The sequence below is a fragment of the Camellia sinensis genome, chromosome 10, assembly GCF_055761805.1.
Source record: "Camellia sinensis isolate YWXY chromosome 10, ASM5576180v1, whole genome shotgun sequence".
NCBI lineage: Eukaryota > Viridiplantae > Streptophyta > Magnoliopsida > Ericales > Theaceae > Camellia > Camellia sinensis.
In genome coordinates this window covers 167,105,360-167,124,689 of record NC_138970.1, presented here as the reverse complement: position 1 = coordinate 167,124,689, position 19,330 = coordinate 167,105,360, and the positions used below count along the sequence as shown (strand labels likewise).

At 39.5% G+C, this 19,330-nt stretch overlaps 1 protein-coding gene across 1 annotated transcript; it reads left to right on the top strand.

Annotated features, from left to right (window-relative positions):
• Positions 1-15,690: 15,690 nt before the first annotated feature.
• Positions 15,691-18,735, top strand: LOC145800843 (uncharacterized). Its single transcript, XM_082890591.1, has one exon. It carries the CDS (start codon positions 15,691-15,693, stop codon positions 18,733-18,735), a length of 3,045 nt encoding a protein of 1,014 aa, XP_082746717.1.
• The last annotated feature ends 595 nt before the right edge of the window (positions 18,736-19,330 follow it).

Sequence of the window (19,330 nt, the reverse complement as noted above, 5' to 3'; positions counted from 1 at the left end):
GTGCGCTCTGATACCAAGTTGTAATGCCCTCAAAATAACAACATTAAACCCATCAGACAAGACATGCATTTACATATAAACTAACCACATTCCTTTATTCCTTAGAGTTCCATTACATAAGTATTACATGTTAATCATCATAACAAAATGCCCTACGGGCTTACAGCTTTCCAAGTTAACACTTGGTTACAACAAAAGAGTACTAACTCGTTTACACATTAAGCCCTTGGCTTGAAGTTACATGTAATACATCAAAAGTTAAGCAACAAAAGTATGCTTGCCACTAGCCTCCCAGCTATGTCCTTGGAGGTGGCATGCTACCTGCACCTGAAAATGATATTCCCATATAGGGTGAGCCACAGCCCAGCAGAAATACACTAAACCAACCATGAACAATGACTAAAATATTAGCAATTGATAGATGGCCAACACTGATACAATCACATAAATCACATATTTATGTCATACGACTTATAAGTCCAAGTTTCCTTTCATTTTCCCTTTTTCAACGGATAGGCATATAAGCACTAACCACATTCTCAACAGATATGTATAACAACAATATCCACATTCTCAGATAAGCAAATAAGCTATATCCACATTCTACAACAGATATGTATAACCACAATATCCACAGATGAGCATATGAGCTATATCCACACATCACAAAGATAAGCATATGAGCTCTATCTTCACTTCTAGACAAGCATATGAGCTGTATCTACGGAGTTCATCCCCTATCTTCTCCCAACACTAACCAGTTTAGAGGTACATCCCCTATCTTCCCCTAAACCGCGGAGTACATCCCCTATCTCCTCCTCTACACAAAACGTATACAAACACATTGGTTCTATACACAATCACCCAATACATACAATTAATGTATTCTATCAGCCGTCAAGTTCCATGACACACTTCATTGATTAGTTTCAGTTTGCCTAATCATCATGCATTGTCTACAATAATCACGACTATCCTCCACCGATAGCCCAAAGCAGTTATTTCTAAACAGAAAATAAATGCACAATGGATATTCAATCAACATTTCATTTCTTCATTCTTCTCAATTAATTAAACAATGTAATTAGGTCAATTCCCATAATTAACATTTCAACCCTTAGGTCCCATTTTCATCAATGATTCAACAATCATTCCATTTTTCTATGCCAGACATGCATCTAGGTTTATTATGAATAAAATCCCAACTTTTGTAAAATTACACAAAAGCCCCAAACTTTCACAAAATTACCAAACCAAGCCCAACATCTCAAAATACCAAAATTTAAAGACAAAACCCGTAGAGAGGAGTAGGATATCCCTACCTTGAAGTTTAAGCCACAAAGGAGATGAAGACTCGAAGATCAACTTGCTCCAAATCCAAACTTTTTCAAATTAAATCGAAGCTCTCAACGCCCTCTATCTTTTTAACAAAGGCCCTAGGCTAGATTCACACCCTAGGGAGATAAAATCTTAGAGAGAATGTAAGTTTAGAGAGAGAGAGGCTCGGATTTAGGGTTTGATCAAAGAAAGGAAGTGAAAAAGTGATGTTTAAGACGCTGCTGTCCGCTGATATAAAACACGCTCGCTCGAGCGAAGCCTTCGTCGCTCGAGCGACCAGACACAGAAACTCTCGCTCGAGCCAAGAAGTTCTCAATCGAGCGAAGAAAAACCCAGACCGCTCGAGCGAAGGAAGCTCGCTCGAGCCAAGAAAGGCAACTCTCAGGTCCAGAACCAGGTGCAACCGCTCGCTCGAGCGAGCCACTCTGGCTCGACCCACCAGACACGAACCCCACTCTCGCTCGAGCGACCAACTCCTCGCTCGAGCGAAGGTCCAAAATTCTGGGCAGCAACACTAGGCTCCCGAACACAACCAACCTGTAACAAACCTGCCTAACACATCCTATAACTCAAATATGAAGAAAATGGAATGTAAACACGATAATAACCAACTACCAACATCCGCGGACACATGTCCGGATCACTGTACAACAAGGGTAAACCCGGGATCGCTATAGTGCGAATTTGGGGACTCTGGTGATAGAAGGGGTTCCATTGTATTCGGTGCCAACGGTGGCGTGGTGTGGTAGTGATTACAGAGCGGTGAAAATGTGTGAGGTAGAGATTGCTAAGAGAGGGAGTCAATTTGTGAGAAATTAGGGCAAAGAATAAGATCCACAGAGAGAGAGAGAAATCAACTTACATAGTTAGAATGAAATAGTCCAAGTTCGTGAATCGGTGGTGTCAACTTTGGATTTCAGGCGGTGCAGCGGTGGAATTGGAGCAACAAAATTGTCCGTGAGGGAGGAGGAATGATAGCAAGTAGTTGTGTGAGAGAGAGGGAGCGAAAGTGACCTGAGAAAGTAGGAGGGATTATGGGCAAAATTTTGAGAGGGAATTTCAAATTAAGGTAAAATTTTGAGAAAAAATTTGTTCCTATTTTTTTTTTTTTTTTTTGTGTAGATGTGAAAAATATGTTATGCTTGTTAAATTAATATTTTTTAATTATTATTTATTGTTTATAATTTTTATTTTATTAGAGTTTTATGACACAGTTTGAGAAGAAGAAAAAAAGTACAAAATTTAAATACATTTAAAAGTATAAATTTTATTCAAAAAATTAAAATTACACCAAATATAAAAATATTAAAATAATCTCTCTTTTTTTTATTTATAGATTTTTTTATAAATATTTTACATTTTAATTATATCTAGATTAATTGAATTTAAAAATTAAATTTTTTAATTAAAATATTAATAAAATTCACTTAAAACAAAATATATATATATTGAAAATTCAAAGATAACTTTTGCAATTCTAAATCAAAATAGAATTAGTTTTTCAACCTCTGCCCACGCCATCCCCCGAGTGGTTCGGGGACTGGTTTGCATTTTCGACCCCCAACGCCATTTTTCGATTAAGTTTAAGGCATTTTCGGGTCTAACTCCCAACCTACGCGTCATAATCACGTGTCGCCTGTTCCCAGGAGTTTTGTTAGGCATAAGCAAGTTGCTCGTGCCTCTTCCCAAGTGGTTTAGTGGTTGTTTTGCATTTTTGACCCACAAACGTCCTTTTTCAGTTAAGTTTAAGGTATTTTCGAATCTAACTTCCAACTTACGTGTCTTGATCACGTGCCGCCAAGGCCGGCTAGACCATAAGGCCAGCCAAGCCCAAGCTTTAGGCCTCGCAATTTAGGAAGGTCCAATTTTCTAATAAGCCCATGTGATTCATTATTTATTTTTTGAATAAAGGACCCAAAACAAAACAAAAGGGTCCAAACTTTAATTACGTATCTAATCAATACCTAGTATTTATCACTAAAGGTGGAAAATCATGTTCTATTGTTCTACCCTATCAATATTTTTCTGTATTTTTATTATTTCTAGTGTTGTACGTTTTTTTTTTTTAAAAAAAATTATTTTTAGAGAAAACAAATATGTCTAATAAAAATTATGAATCTAGATATGAAAAAATTAAGAAAAAAATAGAAAAATTTTACTCAATCTCAAAAGGGAGCTCTTGATAAATTCATTACAACTAATAAAAATATAACAAAAAATTTAGACTAAAATTTTGTAAATGAACAAGTAATTGATCCAAAAGAGTTATAACATATCGAAACTATCCAAAAAAGAAATGATAATACAAAAAATTTAAGCGAAAGTTCCATAAATGAACAAGTGATTGATCTAAAAAAGTTTGAACATAATGAAACTATGCAACCAAAAAATGACATTACAAACAATTTAGGTGAAAAAGATTTGTTAGCAAAACTTGAATGTAAAGATTTAATTAATATTTTTGCATCTCAAAAAGCTAGAAAAATAAATTTTAAATAAAAATTTTATTAAAAAAATTATTATATAAAAGCCTCAGTTTTAATTATTGCTTTAGACCACAAATTATTTAGAGCCAGCCCTGCGTGCTGCTTAATTCAAATAGATAAAATCTTTTAATCTAATCATAAAAACTAATTGAAATGGTAAAATAATCTCATTATCCAACAACAAAAGAATGGCACCAAACAGTTTGCAGAAAAAAATAATATAAAAACCAAACGAATAAACAACAATCTGATATCAATTTTCTTAACGAATTAGAAAACCCAAGTATCTTACTGTTTTACGAAAACCAATAGGAAATTCTGTCAATAAAGAAATCAGTAGGAAATCTGTCACCATACAAAGAAATTAAGTTGGCTTAGTTCTTTATATAACTCCACTAGAAACAACGGGAATATGTCGCCAATCATCTTCTCAACACACTGCTCGTTCGAGTAATATCCTTCCACTGCTTCATCAATGTACATCTTCTTTCCAAATTCGTCCTTGTCATTGATATGACCAAGAAAGTCTCTCACAAAGTGTAGCAAGTCCATTGGCCTATTACGGTAGACACGTGCATTTCGATGTTTGATTAGCTTTTCAAACGGAGTATTGGCCGGAATTCTAGTTTGCCAATCAGTTGCACAAGACACAAGCCGTATTGCCGCATCTATTGTAACTCTAACACTGTTAAGCACCAAACGTTTATGCCTGCACTGTCCTTGTATGTACTCATTCCAAACCTTTCCAAAGAAATGAAGTTTGGTTCGCCAATGCCATAAAGATGGATGACTTGCAATGAACCATCGCACGCCACTGATAGTTTTAATACAAGCATTACCTACCATCAACTTGTGAAGATGTTTCAAGTCCTCCGCAACTTCAAGATTTTCAACCTTAAGTATCTTGTCAAAAATGACAGTGCACAAATCCGCCATATCTTGTTTAATCCCTTCATTGACAACACTACCATCAAACTTACTTGGTTTTATAGTTGTGTTTGGCTTAGATGACCTATATAGGAGGATAACTTCAACCGTTTGAGTCTCCTCCTCACCCACATAGTTTCTAACGAATCGAAGTCCATAGTTTTTAACACAACCTAAGGATCCATAGAATTCTTTTCTCTGATGAAGAAAACACACACTTAAAATCATTCCCCGTAGCACTCTTCTCAAATCATCATTAGGACGATACTCACCCCACTGTCTATAAATTGGACACCACAAGTCTGTCTACCCACATAACCACTCATCCAAAGTAGAATCAAATGGTTCAAAATTTTAAAAATAATTACACTCATTGAATTTTTTAACAGTGTAAGGTGTCATAGAGAGTGAAGAATGTATTTCATAAAAACTCTTGTTGACATTACTTTCTTGTGTAATGTCAAACTCTACTTGTTTAGTAGATGTGGCACGACCACAAGATAGTTTCAGCATTTTAGGCTCCCGGATAATTTTATCAATTTTCCCTTGGCTAGCCTCATCATTTTTCCTTTTACCACCTTTTTCAAGCATTTGTTCTTCCTGAGATAAATCACACACATTCTCGTGTTCTTTTTCTATGTTCTTTTCCTTAGGATAATCAGGCTGAGTTGTCTCAGAAGTGGAGCCTTTCTTTGGTGGTGGTGTCATCTTATGAGAGCCTTTCTTCTTTGGTGGCATTGTTTGAGACACCGAAAAACAACACAGAAACCAACTAGACAAAAACATAAAACATGAGTAAAAATCAGCACTTCATTTAAGCCAAGAAAAAATCAGAATAGAAATGCAATAGAACAAAAAAAAAATTAAAAAAAAAAACAGCATTCCAACAATACTCAAAAATAGAACATCATATATCTAACTATTTTTTTTAAAAAAATTAAATATGCTAAATACAAAAAAGTAAATCTATATCTAATAGTCAACCAAGATTAACAAAAACAAAGTATCATGAGAATTGCATTACATGGAAAGAATATAAGCATCATCGCAAGCTCGGCTCGGCCCAACATTGGGCCTCATCTAATCATTCCAAGTCCACTCCTAAGAAAACTTCTAAATATCAAGCCTGCCTATAAACCCGCTCTATATGAGCTTCTTTTTTTTTTTGGGGGGGGGGGGGGGGAGGGGATGGGGGTTGGGGGTTTCAGAATACTATTAAATAAATTTGATTATTTAATAATTAAATAAATTTGGACAGTTAATAAAATTTAATTATAAATATTTTTTGAATTTTAAGCCTTTAATTCTTAGGTTACAAAAATATTTTGGAGAACAACACATTAAAATGATGAATGAAACTTTAACTTGTATAATATAGAGTAGAGAAAATAAGCTTTCAATTTTGTGAAGGGACATGCCCTGAAATAGTCATGTCCCTCAAATTTCTATCGATGTGCCATCATAAAGCAAAAATGATAGAAGGCCCAATCTCTACCACTGCGAGTGGGAACACATGATTTTAAGGCCCTCCAAAGCACATAAAAGATAAGACTGATACAAGAAAGGTCCATCGGATCCAAAAACAAATTCACACTTTGCAAGCACCATCCTCACTTTGTGATGAGCAATCCTACAAGGGTAGGAAATATGAATGTCTATGACCTATTCCCATGAGTTGCACAATGATTTGTCGTGTATACATCAGATTAAAGATTTACATTTGGCTTCACATGTCCATCCTTTATGAAGACAAGTGTTTGAGTGATTTACTCAGAAAAGAATATCCCCAGCAAGGAAATTATGCCATGCAGGATATGAATTTAGACTGCAAGACTCAAGTGAATCATTCGACTTTATATATATATAGATTTTTTTTTTGGATCGGCAAAAGGGAAATTTATTGATGAACTAATGCAAAGTACCAAGTGAAGAGGTTACAATAAGCAGCTAAGAGGAGAAAGCATGAAAGTTTGAACTATCAAACAAAATCATGATTCAACCCCAGAGGATACATAGGAAAGATAGAAGGCAAGGAGCCAATCTAAAGCGCTAAAAGAAAACAACTGAAATACAAATAAGAGGAGTACAATAAATCACTAAATGATCCCAACCTCGAACTGGAATCATTTTTTAGAAGATTTAGTAGCCAGTCAAGAAGGAAGGGAGAGTCTCCTTTTGGATTTGATCATCCGAACTTCATGTATGTGAAGCAAGAAATTATGGATGAAGAAACTTGAAAGACCTGAATTTGATTTGGTCCAGAAAGCTGTGTGCAATTTAATATCTTTAATGAGTTTATCCCAATGCACTTGAAAGTTATTAAATATGATGTTGTTCCTAGAAAGCTAAATGTTCCAAATGATACTAAGGAACAAAGCTTCCCAGCAGTTCATTCTCTTGAGGCTTTTGAAGGTAGAGTTAAACCACCAATGAGAAAGGGATACAATGGAAAAAGGGCAAATCCATTCAATTTCCCACCAGCAAAGAATGGCAGACCAAATTGACCGAGAGAAGTGGCAGTGTTGAAACAGGTCGTCCACAGATTCAGGGTGTTGATGGCAGAACACACAGAAGCTATCTTTTTATCAACAATTCACGAGTTGCAATTTACTTTTTGAACAGTAACCAGCAGAAATTTTTTACTTTAGGTGGGGCAACATTCTTCCACAAAAGTATACTGGAATCATTCTCACCGCCAAGGCAGCTTCATAATGATTGCAAAAGGACTTAACCATGAAGCTGCCAGATTTGTCTAAATTCCAATGGAACCTATCATGGTGATCAGAGCGTGGGAGGGCGTGATTGATAATTTGGAGAAGATCGTGAAGTTTCTGAACTTCCTAAATACGAAGGCTCCTACAAAAATGGAGATTCCAGAATGGATCTGCTTCTGAAAAGGAGAAGATCTAGGATACGAAGAATAATTTTTGAAGGGACAATGAAAATAATCTTGGAAAAACAGAAGAAAGAGGTTTGGGATTGATCGAAGAATCTGTCCAGAATAGAATACCAGTTCCCGATCCCAATTTCAACACTAGATTGTTCAGGTGCAGATTATCAGAACTAGAATTAAGATGAGAAGCAGATAGGATACCTTTCCATAAAAAGGAGCACAAAGATAAGGGGAGAGAAGAGCGAAACCAGCTTTTACTACAGATATTGTATTTGTGGGACACAACCTTTCTCCATAGTTGTGGGGGACTCATTCAACTATATAACTCACTGGGGTGATTATACCGCACGATCTCTACCTGCAGTAAGGTTGACCGCACTAGTCTCCCAATCATGGATTTAAATCACAGTATCAGGTAGTGTAATGATCGTGGTCACGTGTAACGGTTATCAAGATTATCGGTCATTGTGTAATGGGACTCCAAAACTGAGCTTCTATTTTTTTTTCCAGGTATTAGCAAATGCCAAAGAAACTTATTGATAGGCAAGTTTTAAGTCTTCTGATCATATTTACCACAATTTGAATCTTTCTAATGGTTTTCATCAACAGTGGGACAACTAAAAATATATTTTCTATAGTTAAATTGAATTTCATGTTGATTTTGTGGCCAAAAAGTGGATAAGCTCATATGGTAAGAGAATCATTGCTAGGATAATTAGGAAACCTACTACGATTGATAATTCATAATTCACAATAATGAAGCAAGCACAAGCCAATATGATGGAAGTGTGATTTTAAAAATAATATTTTTATTTTTGGCTATTTTGGAAACAATAGAGAATCAAAATTATTTTGATTTAATATAGAAGATGCTAAATTAATTAGGTTCCTAAAATGTTTTGAGTTTATTTTCCTATTTTATTAGTTTGTCGTTCTACAAGAATTAGGTTTATTATAAATAATTACGCAAGCCATATAACTCAATGAGTTCTAATGTAATGAAACTTTTGAGTTACTTTACTCTTTCTCTAACAATATTTGTACTTTGATTAATGAATATGAATCAACCATTGTTGATGCCTTTATTCCCTGTATTCTTGATGAATCAACGAGTTTAGAGGAAGGTTTTGTTTATGGCATTGTGCACGAATCAATGGACTCAACATCGTTGAACTCATCCTTTCTACATGCTTCCCTACATTAGTTGGTATTAGAGCTCAAGTCCTGATCATGGTGCTAAAAGGAGCACCATCAACCATGTGGTTGGAGTGCCACTGTTGAAGATTTGTAAAGAACAAGGTATGTTCCATGGAAGGGACGACTTAAACAGATGGTTCATGCGATTAACGCAGTGGCACAATATATCGTAGACTTAACCGTTGTAAATCAACCTTACTGTCTACTACCCCAGATCCAATTGTGGGCGAAAAAATCAATACAGATGACAAACATAAATGTCAAGTTCATACTTGATGCATTAGAAGAAAGCCACAGAAGTTAATGACAGTGATATCAAGTTGCCCAAGAAGTCACCAAAGTGTCCCAACCTTTATTTGATAGTGGTTTGATGTCTCGCATGATAAGGTAGCACAAGTTGTTGGCTACTAATAATCATTCAAGCCTTTATTTGTGGTTCATCTATGTAGGCCAATGTTTTGTGTGTCCAATAAAGAGGACAAAAACCCGTTAAAAGATGATTTTGATCAAAAGTCTTTTACTAGTGAAATTAAATTTTAGGTCAACAATGAGCTATGAGTTTCTTATCAATGGACCATTCTAGTAAATTTATGTCAATGGATATTAAAAAAGATTAATCTTAAATACAAAGTAGATGCGGACAAGTATAGGCATATAAAATTATTTTGAGCAGTGAAAACTTGAAGACAACGAGTTTTCTCAAGCTGGTTAGAATGATGTAGCTGTGACTTTAGAAATATTTTTTTGGGTAAACTACCAATAGATCTTAATAGTTTGACTTAATTCCCATTAAGTCCTATTGAAAATAAGTTTTTATTAAATTGTCGCTAAAAATAATTTTTGTGTGACAATTTTTTATATATGTCGGTAAAAATTGGCAATTAGTGACTTTTTTTTTGTCATGATTTTTATAAATTGTCACTAAAACTTACAATTAGTGACTTTTTTATGACAATTTTTTTCCATAAGACCTATTAGACAATAAGTTCACTTATTAGGACCTACACGTAAGTACCCTTTTTTTTTTCTTTTATAGCTATTTTGGAAGTAAAAGGTAATTAGGAATAGTTTGGCTTAGTATAGATGCCAAATTATTAACTTTCCTAAAGTTTTGGTTTCATTTTCCTATTTTATTAGTTTTTGTTCTAAAAAAAATAGATTTATTATAAATAAGGATGTAAGCCTTATGGCTCAATAGCTTTTGATGATTTATGAAACTTTGAGTGAGTTTGCTCATTCTCTAACTTTTGCGTGTTCTGTGGAATATTGTTGATGTCTTCATTCCTGGTATTCTTAGTGAATCAACAGGTTTGGAGTAGGGTTTAGTTTTCAACATTCATGCGTGAATCAATGGAATCAAAATTGTTGTTCCAACTCGTCCTTTCTAAATGCTTCCCTTAATCACAATATTTGTGGTAAAACAATACTAATGGACATGCACTAACTACAAGTAGTTGGAATTCAAGAGCATCCGTGACATAATGGATCTATTATCCAGTTACATGAAATGGAAACACCAATAAAAAAATTCAATAACAAATTAACCATTTTATAAAGTAGGGCTGAGAATAAGCTTGAAAGATTAAGATTTCAATGAGGAGATCTCAATATTTAAAAAAGTGGAGAGTAGCAAACAAAAAAGAGAAAGGTAGAAAAATAATGTAAATGTGACTAGATCGAGTTTGGGTGTGTTGTATACCTAAAGAGGTTATGTAAACCGTATCAGTTGAAATAAGGGTTGCATTACTTAAAATATGGCCATATCAGTCGATAAGGACAAATACAGCAATACAGCACCAATATGAAATAGTATATGTTGTATCAGCCGATACAACTGTGATTTGTTCCCTTGGGGATACAAGTACACATATCTGTAGTGGAGGATCCAAATACCTTTACGTAACAGTATCGGCGATATTTTAAACCATGCCCCTACTACCTAAGCCAAGGGAGGAAGGACTGTATGTTGAGCTCTTCAACGTAGCGTCGCGAGACTCTGGGATCTAATGACTTGGTGGCTAGAGACAAAGGTGTCGATCAAAATGTCACCTCGTTGGGGATATTTATTTCATTTGAGAGAGAGAGAGAGAGAGACCGTGTCATTGAGTTTCTTGTATGGATGCTCGGGGATCAAGGTAAATCCTAACGGATTGATATGCTTTGACACGAGCTGGCATATGCTAACAAAATTATAGAATATATGGGGAATTCATTATCAATCACATGACCTTCATATAAATAGGATAACAAGTAGTACCCTTTACGCCAAACAAGAGAAAAGAACATGACAAATACAAAAAGTTAGCCCTGTACTCAACTCTATGTACTACAGTGCTCGCCTTTCTAGCCTACAACATATTTTATGAGAAGCTACTTGTTTTATAGCTCCAATTTATTTTTGGGCAAATTTCATTTTAACCCTTGTGATGGATACCTAATGAATTACGTTTTGGAACGTTCCAAAACGTGATATACTTTTGTTCTAATATGGTGAATGAAGTGATCCATAGCGATCCGAAAGTTTTTCCAATATATTTCCTTTTATCAAATTTAATAAACTAAAGCTGAGTGAAGTTTTGACATGACAAAATTTAAAAAATAGGTCACATAATGCTCGTATAAATTTGTTTCTATATGATTAATTTGAAGAAAAAAAATTACATTTTATTGGAAATCTAATTTTTTTTTTTTTTAAAAAAAAATACTTTAGACTAGTAGTGCCTTAAATTCTTATAGTATAAATTACACAAGTCTACCCCTATTGTACCGCAATTTAGAGCGTGCGGCATACTGCGTACCTGTTCCCGTTCTATGTACCGAAACAATCCATGTTTTAGTAACATGGAATTTTTGGCCCATATGTAGATGACCCTCTGTCATGTTGCAATAAACACATCACCCCCCCACAAAAAAGTAAAAACTCATATATATATATATATCACTTGTACATAGTCTCACTCCCCTACTATCATAACTTCCCCACCCCCACCCACAAAAAGTAAAAAGAGACTGAAGAGAGAACAAATAAGTAGCATTGGTGCAGTGCATTTTTTTAAATTTTGGAATTGTTAATAAAGGGTATTTTTGTTATAAAAATTATTTACTCTCCACATAGGCTCAGGTGGCTCTATTTGCACTCCACAAATTTGGTTGAACACCCCAATTTGCATACAAAAAATTAATTATACCCCTAAATGAAATTACCAAAAAAGCTCAAAACCCTAACTTCTCTTAGGCAGCCGTTTCACACTCCGATAAGGCCCTCCCTACTCCGGCCAGTTATTCCGACACCTTCTCCACTTTGGCCAACCATTCGTCAGCACGGTCCCTTCTTTTTCTTCTCTTCTTCTTCTTCCTTCCTTCCTTCCTCTGCTCCTACTTGTCGCCATCGCCGTCGATGCTGCCTCTTCTTCTTCTTCACCTACAAAACCCTAACCCAGCCTCCTCCTCCATCGCAATTACCCACCCTAGCTATCGTCCACCCTGTCACGAACCCCCTCCGCGATTGCGACTCTCTTCCCCAAACTGTCCCCTTTCTCGCAGCGAAACCCCTCCAATAGCGTTGCCATTGCCGCCACCTACTCCGATATGAAACCTCCCCGTCACGAACCCCCCGTCCCAACCCCTTTTCTTTTTTTTTTTTTTTTTCTAATTCAGATCTAAGGTTTTTGAAGCAAGAAGAAGAAGATATAGGGTTTTTGGAGGAGGAAGAAGAAGAAGAATAAGAAGAAGAAGAAGAAGAAGAGATGAGGAGGAGGTGTGCAAACTGCTATGGCGAACAGGATGTCAGGCATCAAAAGATGGCGGCGGAGGCGGTCTGCCGGCGGCAGAGGCTAGTTGTGTAAGAATGGAATTATTTGGGGTGTTCAAAGTGAATAAAAAAAATCAAAATTTCACTTGGGGTGCTCTAAGTAATGGGTTGTTCAACCAACTTTTTTTGGTGCAAATAGAGCCACCCCATAGGCCCACAGCCAGCTACTTTGGATCAAAAGCTAGTTGTGGAGTTAATTTGGCAAACCACAATGTGTAAAGTGAAATTGGCCCTAAATTTTTCTATCAAGTTACTTCCGATCTAAGAAGCATGGACACGGATACACAACACGATACGAACGAGCCAACTTTAAAAAAATACAAGACACGACACGTAGGGGAAGCATACAAAATGTATAAGTTTATATGTTTATTTTATGTTTTATATATATGAATGTATAATTCAACGATAATACAAAGAATACAATATAACACTTGATTTTATAAATTTACATTGTTTTTATTTTATTAGTATTTCTAAGTTATTTTGTTTAAACTTGTAATTAGTTTAATATATAACACGTGTGTTTAAACGATAGACGTGAGTGTCCTCCAAATGTCCAAAGTCTAAAAAACATTTTAAAACATGATACACTTTGACGAGTGTCGGACATACGTCAAGAAGTGTCCAACAAATATAGTTTTAGGTTTCCGACACAGTCACGGCCACCGTCTTAGCTTCTCATTTGTTTAGATTGAAATCCATCAATTACAAAACCCCCACCTATCATCATGAGCAACCAGTTTCCTTTTTTTATGGAAATAAAGCAAGGCAATCTTAAAGGGACTACTGTTCCTGCTATCAAAATGTGAAAAAGGACCAAAAAAAGATTCCTACTTTTCCCTCACAGAAAACAATTTTGGGACCAAACCCAATGAAAATATAAGTTTACAAAATATTTGTTTTCCCTATCATTTCCCCCAAAGTAGAACAATCAGCGCAAAAACCAATCAACCAAGAAGAGAAAACACAATGGAACAAAAATCAGAGCACACAGACACAATAAATAAATGAATAAATAAATAAATCATGATTTCATCAGAACTCAACAACAGAAAAATAGAACACAATGTATCTGACTAAAAAAAAAATTGCAAAATTAGCAAAAACGTACAAAAAGCAACTAATAAAGTAGACATAATGATTCTACCTCAAAACCGCTCTTCAAATATCAAATTTCGTCCACCGCAAGCTACCTAAAGCACCACATAGTTAGAGAGGCGATAATGTGAGATTTCAGAGAGAGAGAGAGAGAGAAAATACCTAGTTTGTGTGTGCAGAGCAAGAGCAAACGTTGCAGAGGCCGAGAATGGAGTTTGGAGGTGCCTTTTTCAGTCTTACCGTTGTCGGAAAACAAAGAAATAAAAAGAAAAAAACAAAAAAAAATGTTTTGTTAAGAATGTTCAATCCTTGACAAAATATCCTTAACAATTCTTTTTGGGTGCTCTTTTTGGGTATTGTAAACATAATAAATTTTTTAGAAAATTTTTAGAGACCAAACAAGGCCAAAATTTTGGAAAATTTTAGAGAGAGTGATTTTAGAAAAAAAATTTCCAAAATCAATAAATCAAACAAAATTTTTAAAAAATTTCTTCAAAATTTGCATCTAAAACACAAACTAAACAAGGCTAAAATATCCTTAGCAATTCTTTTTGGGTATCTTAAACGTAAAAAATGTAATCTATTAATTTTTTTTTTTTTGGGGGGGGGGGGGGGTTAATATATAATATTCTTCTTTATTTTTTTTGTTACAATTCTCTCAATCTTGTCAAGCGGTATTAGTTATAATTCATTATATTGTTAGTTATGACTTATTATGGTATTTTATGATCTATTGTCATTATTATTTTAATTATGATAAAAAAAATTAGTTATACTTATGTGGTGTTTGATTATTATTGATTTTTTTAATTGTAATTAAAAGTTATTTGATTGTGACATTTTACATGTGGAATGATCCAATATGGATTACTATTTTATAAATTAGATCAATCAGACTTGAGAGGGGAGATTTGCACCGTTAGTACGGCCGAGCTACGATAGCGCGGGTCGTGACAGACTTCACGGCGTCATGCCGTTCCCCCCGCTGATGCGGTCTACTGGTCCGTCTTGCACGGTGATGGGGATTGACCGGGCAAGCATAGGCCATGGCCACAATCGGGAAGACCGGCCGGGCAGACGTAGGCTGTGGCTTGACCGAGTAGTGACTCACTTACATTTGACAGAGCGGCACTGGTGTGTGGCGACCGAGTTAAAGTAGCCCGGGCTAGACTATGGACGCGGTTAGGGCCGGCACGCCTCTGACCGATCAGCTGAGATAAGTGGGCTTCGTGTGATCGAGAATGAAGGTAGGATGGGTGGAGGCCGGCATACCTCGCAATCGGTTAGCCTAATGAACCAGTCAACATCAGCTCGGCCATGAGCATCGCTCTTTGGCCCCTTTTTCCAAGGGACAGGCTGGCGACACATAGCTCGGTCGTGTGCATATGATGGCAACCCTCCACTAGTGATAGGCCGGTCGTGGTACTTCGGTTCAGTGTGCCACCTGGGCCAATGGCATGAGGGAGAGGAAATCTACTCCAGGCATGCGCCAATACCATTGGACAGTTCTGCGTGTACTGGTGGGAGGACTAAGCCTTTACACGCGTAAGGTAGTGAGAGGCAAGCACTGCCACCTGTCCAGGGAAGGACAGCAGAGGTAATGCGCGCACAATCTTGAGGCTGCATGGCCAGCCTAGAAATATGAAATAAGGCGAACGTTGGAGGTATGAAAATACACTCTATCACTAGCACTCACTCCCTCTCTGGTAGCCTTCTTCTTCTTTCAATGGTCTGACTTGATCGTCGGAGGGTCTATCCGGCACACCACCGCCAGGCAGCTCACCATTTCTGTGTTGCAGAGATAGACGCCGTCACGAGAAGCTTGACGTCCAAGGAGTACGGAAAGCAGAGGATATTTCGCCCCCGTACAATTTGCGCCGTCCGTGGGAAGTCTTTGGTACTCAACCCTTGTTCTTTAAGCTTCTTCGACCATTTCCATGGCCAACAATGACGAAGCCCCACTGTCCATCGTCGATGGCGTCACACCTGAGTATGTCCGCCTGAGAGAAGGCCCCCCAAATATTCCAGCCATGGCGGGCTTAGAGACCCCTTCGCGAGGTGCACGAGACAAACGCGGGAGGAGTACTGATCGCTCGCAAAGTCCAGAAGGCCGCCGACGCCGGGGGGAGTCCCATGCGCAGCACCTAGAGCACAAACTCAAGGACCAAGACGCCCTCATTCGCAAGATGGCGGCGGAGATGGAGCTGCTGAAACGCCAGATTAAAGGGAAAGGTGTTGCTGGAGAGGGCAACTTCAGTGAGCGCACCCCGTCCCCTCGTTGTAGCAATCGCCGCCAGGGGAGGACTCACTCTCTCTCCATCACCAGAAACTATGGGGTTGGAGATTCCGACCAAAGAGAGGGTAGGTCCCTCTCTCGCGACAGCACTTACCACCCCTCACGCCCGATGCCAACGTCGCAATCCTCTTTCTCCACTCGTTCTAGGGACTTGAGGGATGTTTTGGAGGAGAGGGCGCGCCGTCGGGAGGCTCAAAGAGTGTCGACATTGCAGAGGTTGAGCGCTCCGGTTCGTTGTAGTGAGGAAGTGGCGATGCCACCCCCCAAAGTGATAGCCCCTGCACTGGTGGACAAAGAGCTGGCGCGACTTACAGCCACGCCGCTGTCTCCAGAGATTGAGAGTACACCACTCCCCGTCGGATTCCACCAGCCAAAGTTCACTTTGTACGACGGCAAGACGGATCTGTACATGCATGTGAGCCATTACCAGCAAGTGATGGCTAGCCATCGGCGCAACGACGCCTTGATGTGCCTCATATTCCTAGCAAGCCTGGGAGAGCTGGGTTTGAAGTGGTTCGAAAGGCTGCCGGAGGGGAGTATTGAGGGGTGGCAGCAACTAGCGAAAGCCTTCATCACCAGATTCAAAACCAACACACGAACGCCGAAGGAGGTCGACCATCTCCTGGGCGTCAAGATGGAGTCTGGATGTTTGTTGAAGGCATACAATGCGAAGTACTGGGAACCTTACAATGAGATCCTCGACTGCCCTACCAATCTGGCGATCGCTCAATACAAATGGGGTCTCCCAGTTGGACATAAGCTACGAGATTCACTCACGATGCATCAACCCATAAGCATGGAGTCATTGATGCAGCGGATCAATGAGCACATTCGCGTGGAGGATGACGCCGCCTCCGCGACCGAGAAGGCTAATCCGGCCGTTGCGGACCAAAGGGTGGCGGGGAAAGTTCACTCGGTCGGGCAGGAGGATAACCGCCCAAACAACCGGTCAAAAGATCAGCGCCATGGTTCAAACCGTGATGACAGAAACAAGGGCCGCCGAAACGATCGGGCTGACACTCCCCGTGATACAGCGGAGGACGCCAAGAGGAAATTGAATGCACGGACTGGAATGACCACGGTCTTTAAAATCCCCATCTACTGTATTTTGAGCGAGATTCGAGGTGAACCCTTCGTCCGTTGGCCGGCCAAGTTGGGAAGTGCGCAGAGGGGCTTCAATTCAAAATATCGCTGCACCTTTCATGAAGAACGGGGCCACCGAACGGAGGAATGCTTGCCGCTCAAACAACACCTGGAGGAGTTGGTGGCGGCTGGACATCTTGACCAATACATAGATGGGGGAATGAAGGCCGCACCGTTAGGGCAAGCCGAGCCAAACGACCTAGCCGCCCTGGATGCGGACCCGCAAGGTGTAATCAACGTTATCCATGGCATCATTGAACCAGCCAGGGTCTGCGAGCTGAGAGGGATGATCAAGAAGGCCAAGCATATGAGGGAAGTGCTCTCTGTTCAGCCCACTGTGAAGAGGGGCAAAACCGAGCCAAAAGACGTCCTTACCTTTACAAGTAAGGATTTGGAAAGGATCCAGATGCCCCACAATGATGCCTTAGTGGTGACTCTTCGCGTCAAAGACTTTGACATCAAGAGAATCTTGATCGACCAGGGGAGCTCGGTCGAAATTATGTATTATGACGCGTTCAAACAAATGAAGTTGGAGGGCAAAGACTTGGCTCCCGCGACGTCCCCCATGGTTGGTTTTAACTCTCAACCAGAGTGGCCGATCAGAAAGATCATTTTGCCAGTCAGAGCGGGTTCTGTAGTAAAGCAGGTGGAATTCTGGGTGCTGAAAGTTTCATCCACATACAACTTAATTTTAGGCAGGGGGTGGTTGCACGCCATGCAAGCAGTTGCGTCTACCTTCCATCAAGTTATGTGCTTTTCGGCGCCCACCGGGCAAATCGAAGAGGTTTGGGGAGACCAGTTGATGGCAAAACAATGCTTCGTTGTGGTAAATGGCAGCCGAGCAGCCAAAGGGTTCGTCCAAATGATAGAGGGGCCTGAAGGGAAGGAGGTCCTTGAAGACGTAGGAAGGAAGGCCGAGGAGAAATCGGTAGAGGATTTGGTTGAAGTGCGCATCAATGAGGATGACCCGTCTAAGTTCTTCCTCTTGGGATCGTCTTTGTCGAGCGCCGAGCGGTTAGATTATGTCAAATTCTTAACTTCTAATTTGAAGGCCTTTGCGTGGACGCCTTACGATATGCCTGGCGTTGACCCAAGCTTCATTTGCCATCAGTTGAATGTCTTCCCTGATGCACGGCCCGTCATCCAAAGGACACGCCGCTTAGCCCTGCACCATGCTGAGGTAGTAGCGGAGGAGGTGAAGAACCTGTTGGAAGCTGGGGCTATAGAAGAAGTGCACTACCCTCAATGGATATCCAACACGGTGGTGGTTCCAAAGAAGAACGGCAAGTGGCGAGTCTGCGTTGACTACGAGACTGTCAATCGTGCTTGCCCAAAGGATAGCTTTCCCCTCCCTCGAATTGACCATCTGGTGGACTTAACCGCTGGCCATCAGAGGTTTAGCTTCCTGGACGCATATCGCGGCTACCACCAAATAGCTATGTATAGACTGGACCGAGAGATCACATCGTTCACTACTCCCGGGGGCTTATATTGTTACAAAGTCATGCCGTTCGGACTGAAGAACGTCGGGGTGACTTTTTAGAGGATGGTAACAAAGATGTTCGCTCCTCTTTTGGGCCGAACAATGGAGGCCTATATCGACGACATGGTGGTGAAGAGTAGGGAGAAGTCTTAACACCTCGACGACCTAGCAGAAATGTTTGCCATCCTAAAGCATCACAGGCTTCGTCTGAGCGCCTCCAAATGCGCCTTCGGAGTTGGCACTGGGAAGTTCTTGGGTTTTCTGGTTACAAATCGGGGAATCGAAGCCGACCCATCACAAATCAAGGCAATACAAGAGCTGGAGCGTCCTAACTCCACGAAGGACGTGCAACATCTTGCCGGGATGGCAGCCGCGTTGAACAGATTTATCAGCTGGTCTTCGGATCGTTGTAGGCCCTTCTTTAAAACTTTGAAGTCCAAGTTCTTCTGGGATGATGAGTGCGACCGCGCCTGAAAGCATATCTCTCCTCAGCCCCTATTTTGGTCACACCTCAGCCGGGCGAAGAGTTGTACCTCTACTTGGCTGTCTCTCAACACGCGGTCAGTGCGGTATTGGTCCGTGCTGAAGGCGTTCAGCACCTACCGATCTTCTACGTAAGCAAGACTCTGCTCCCAGCCGAAACGAGATATCTTCC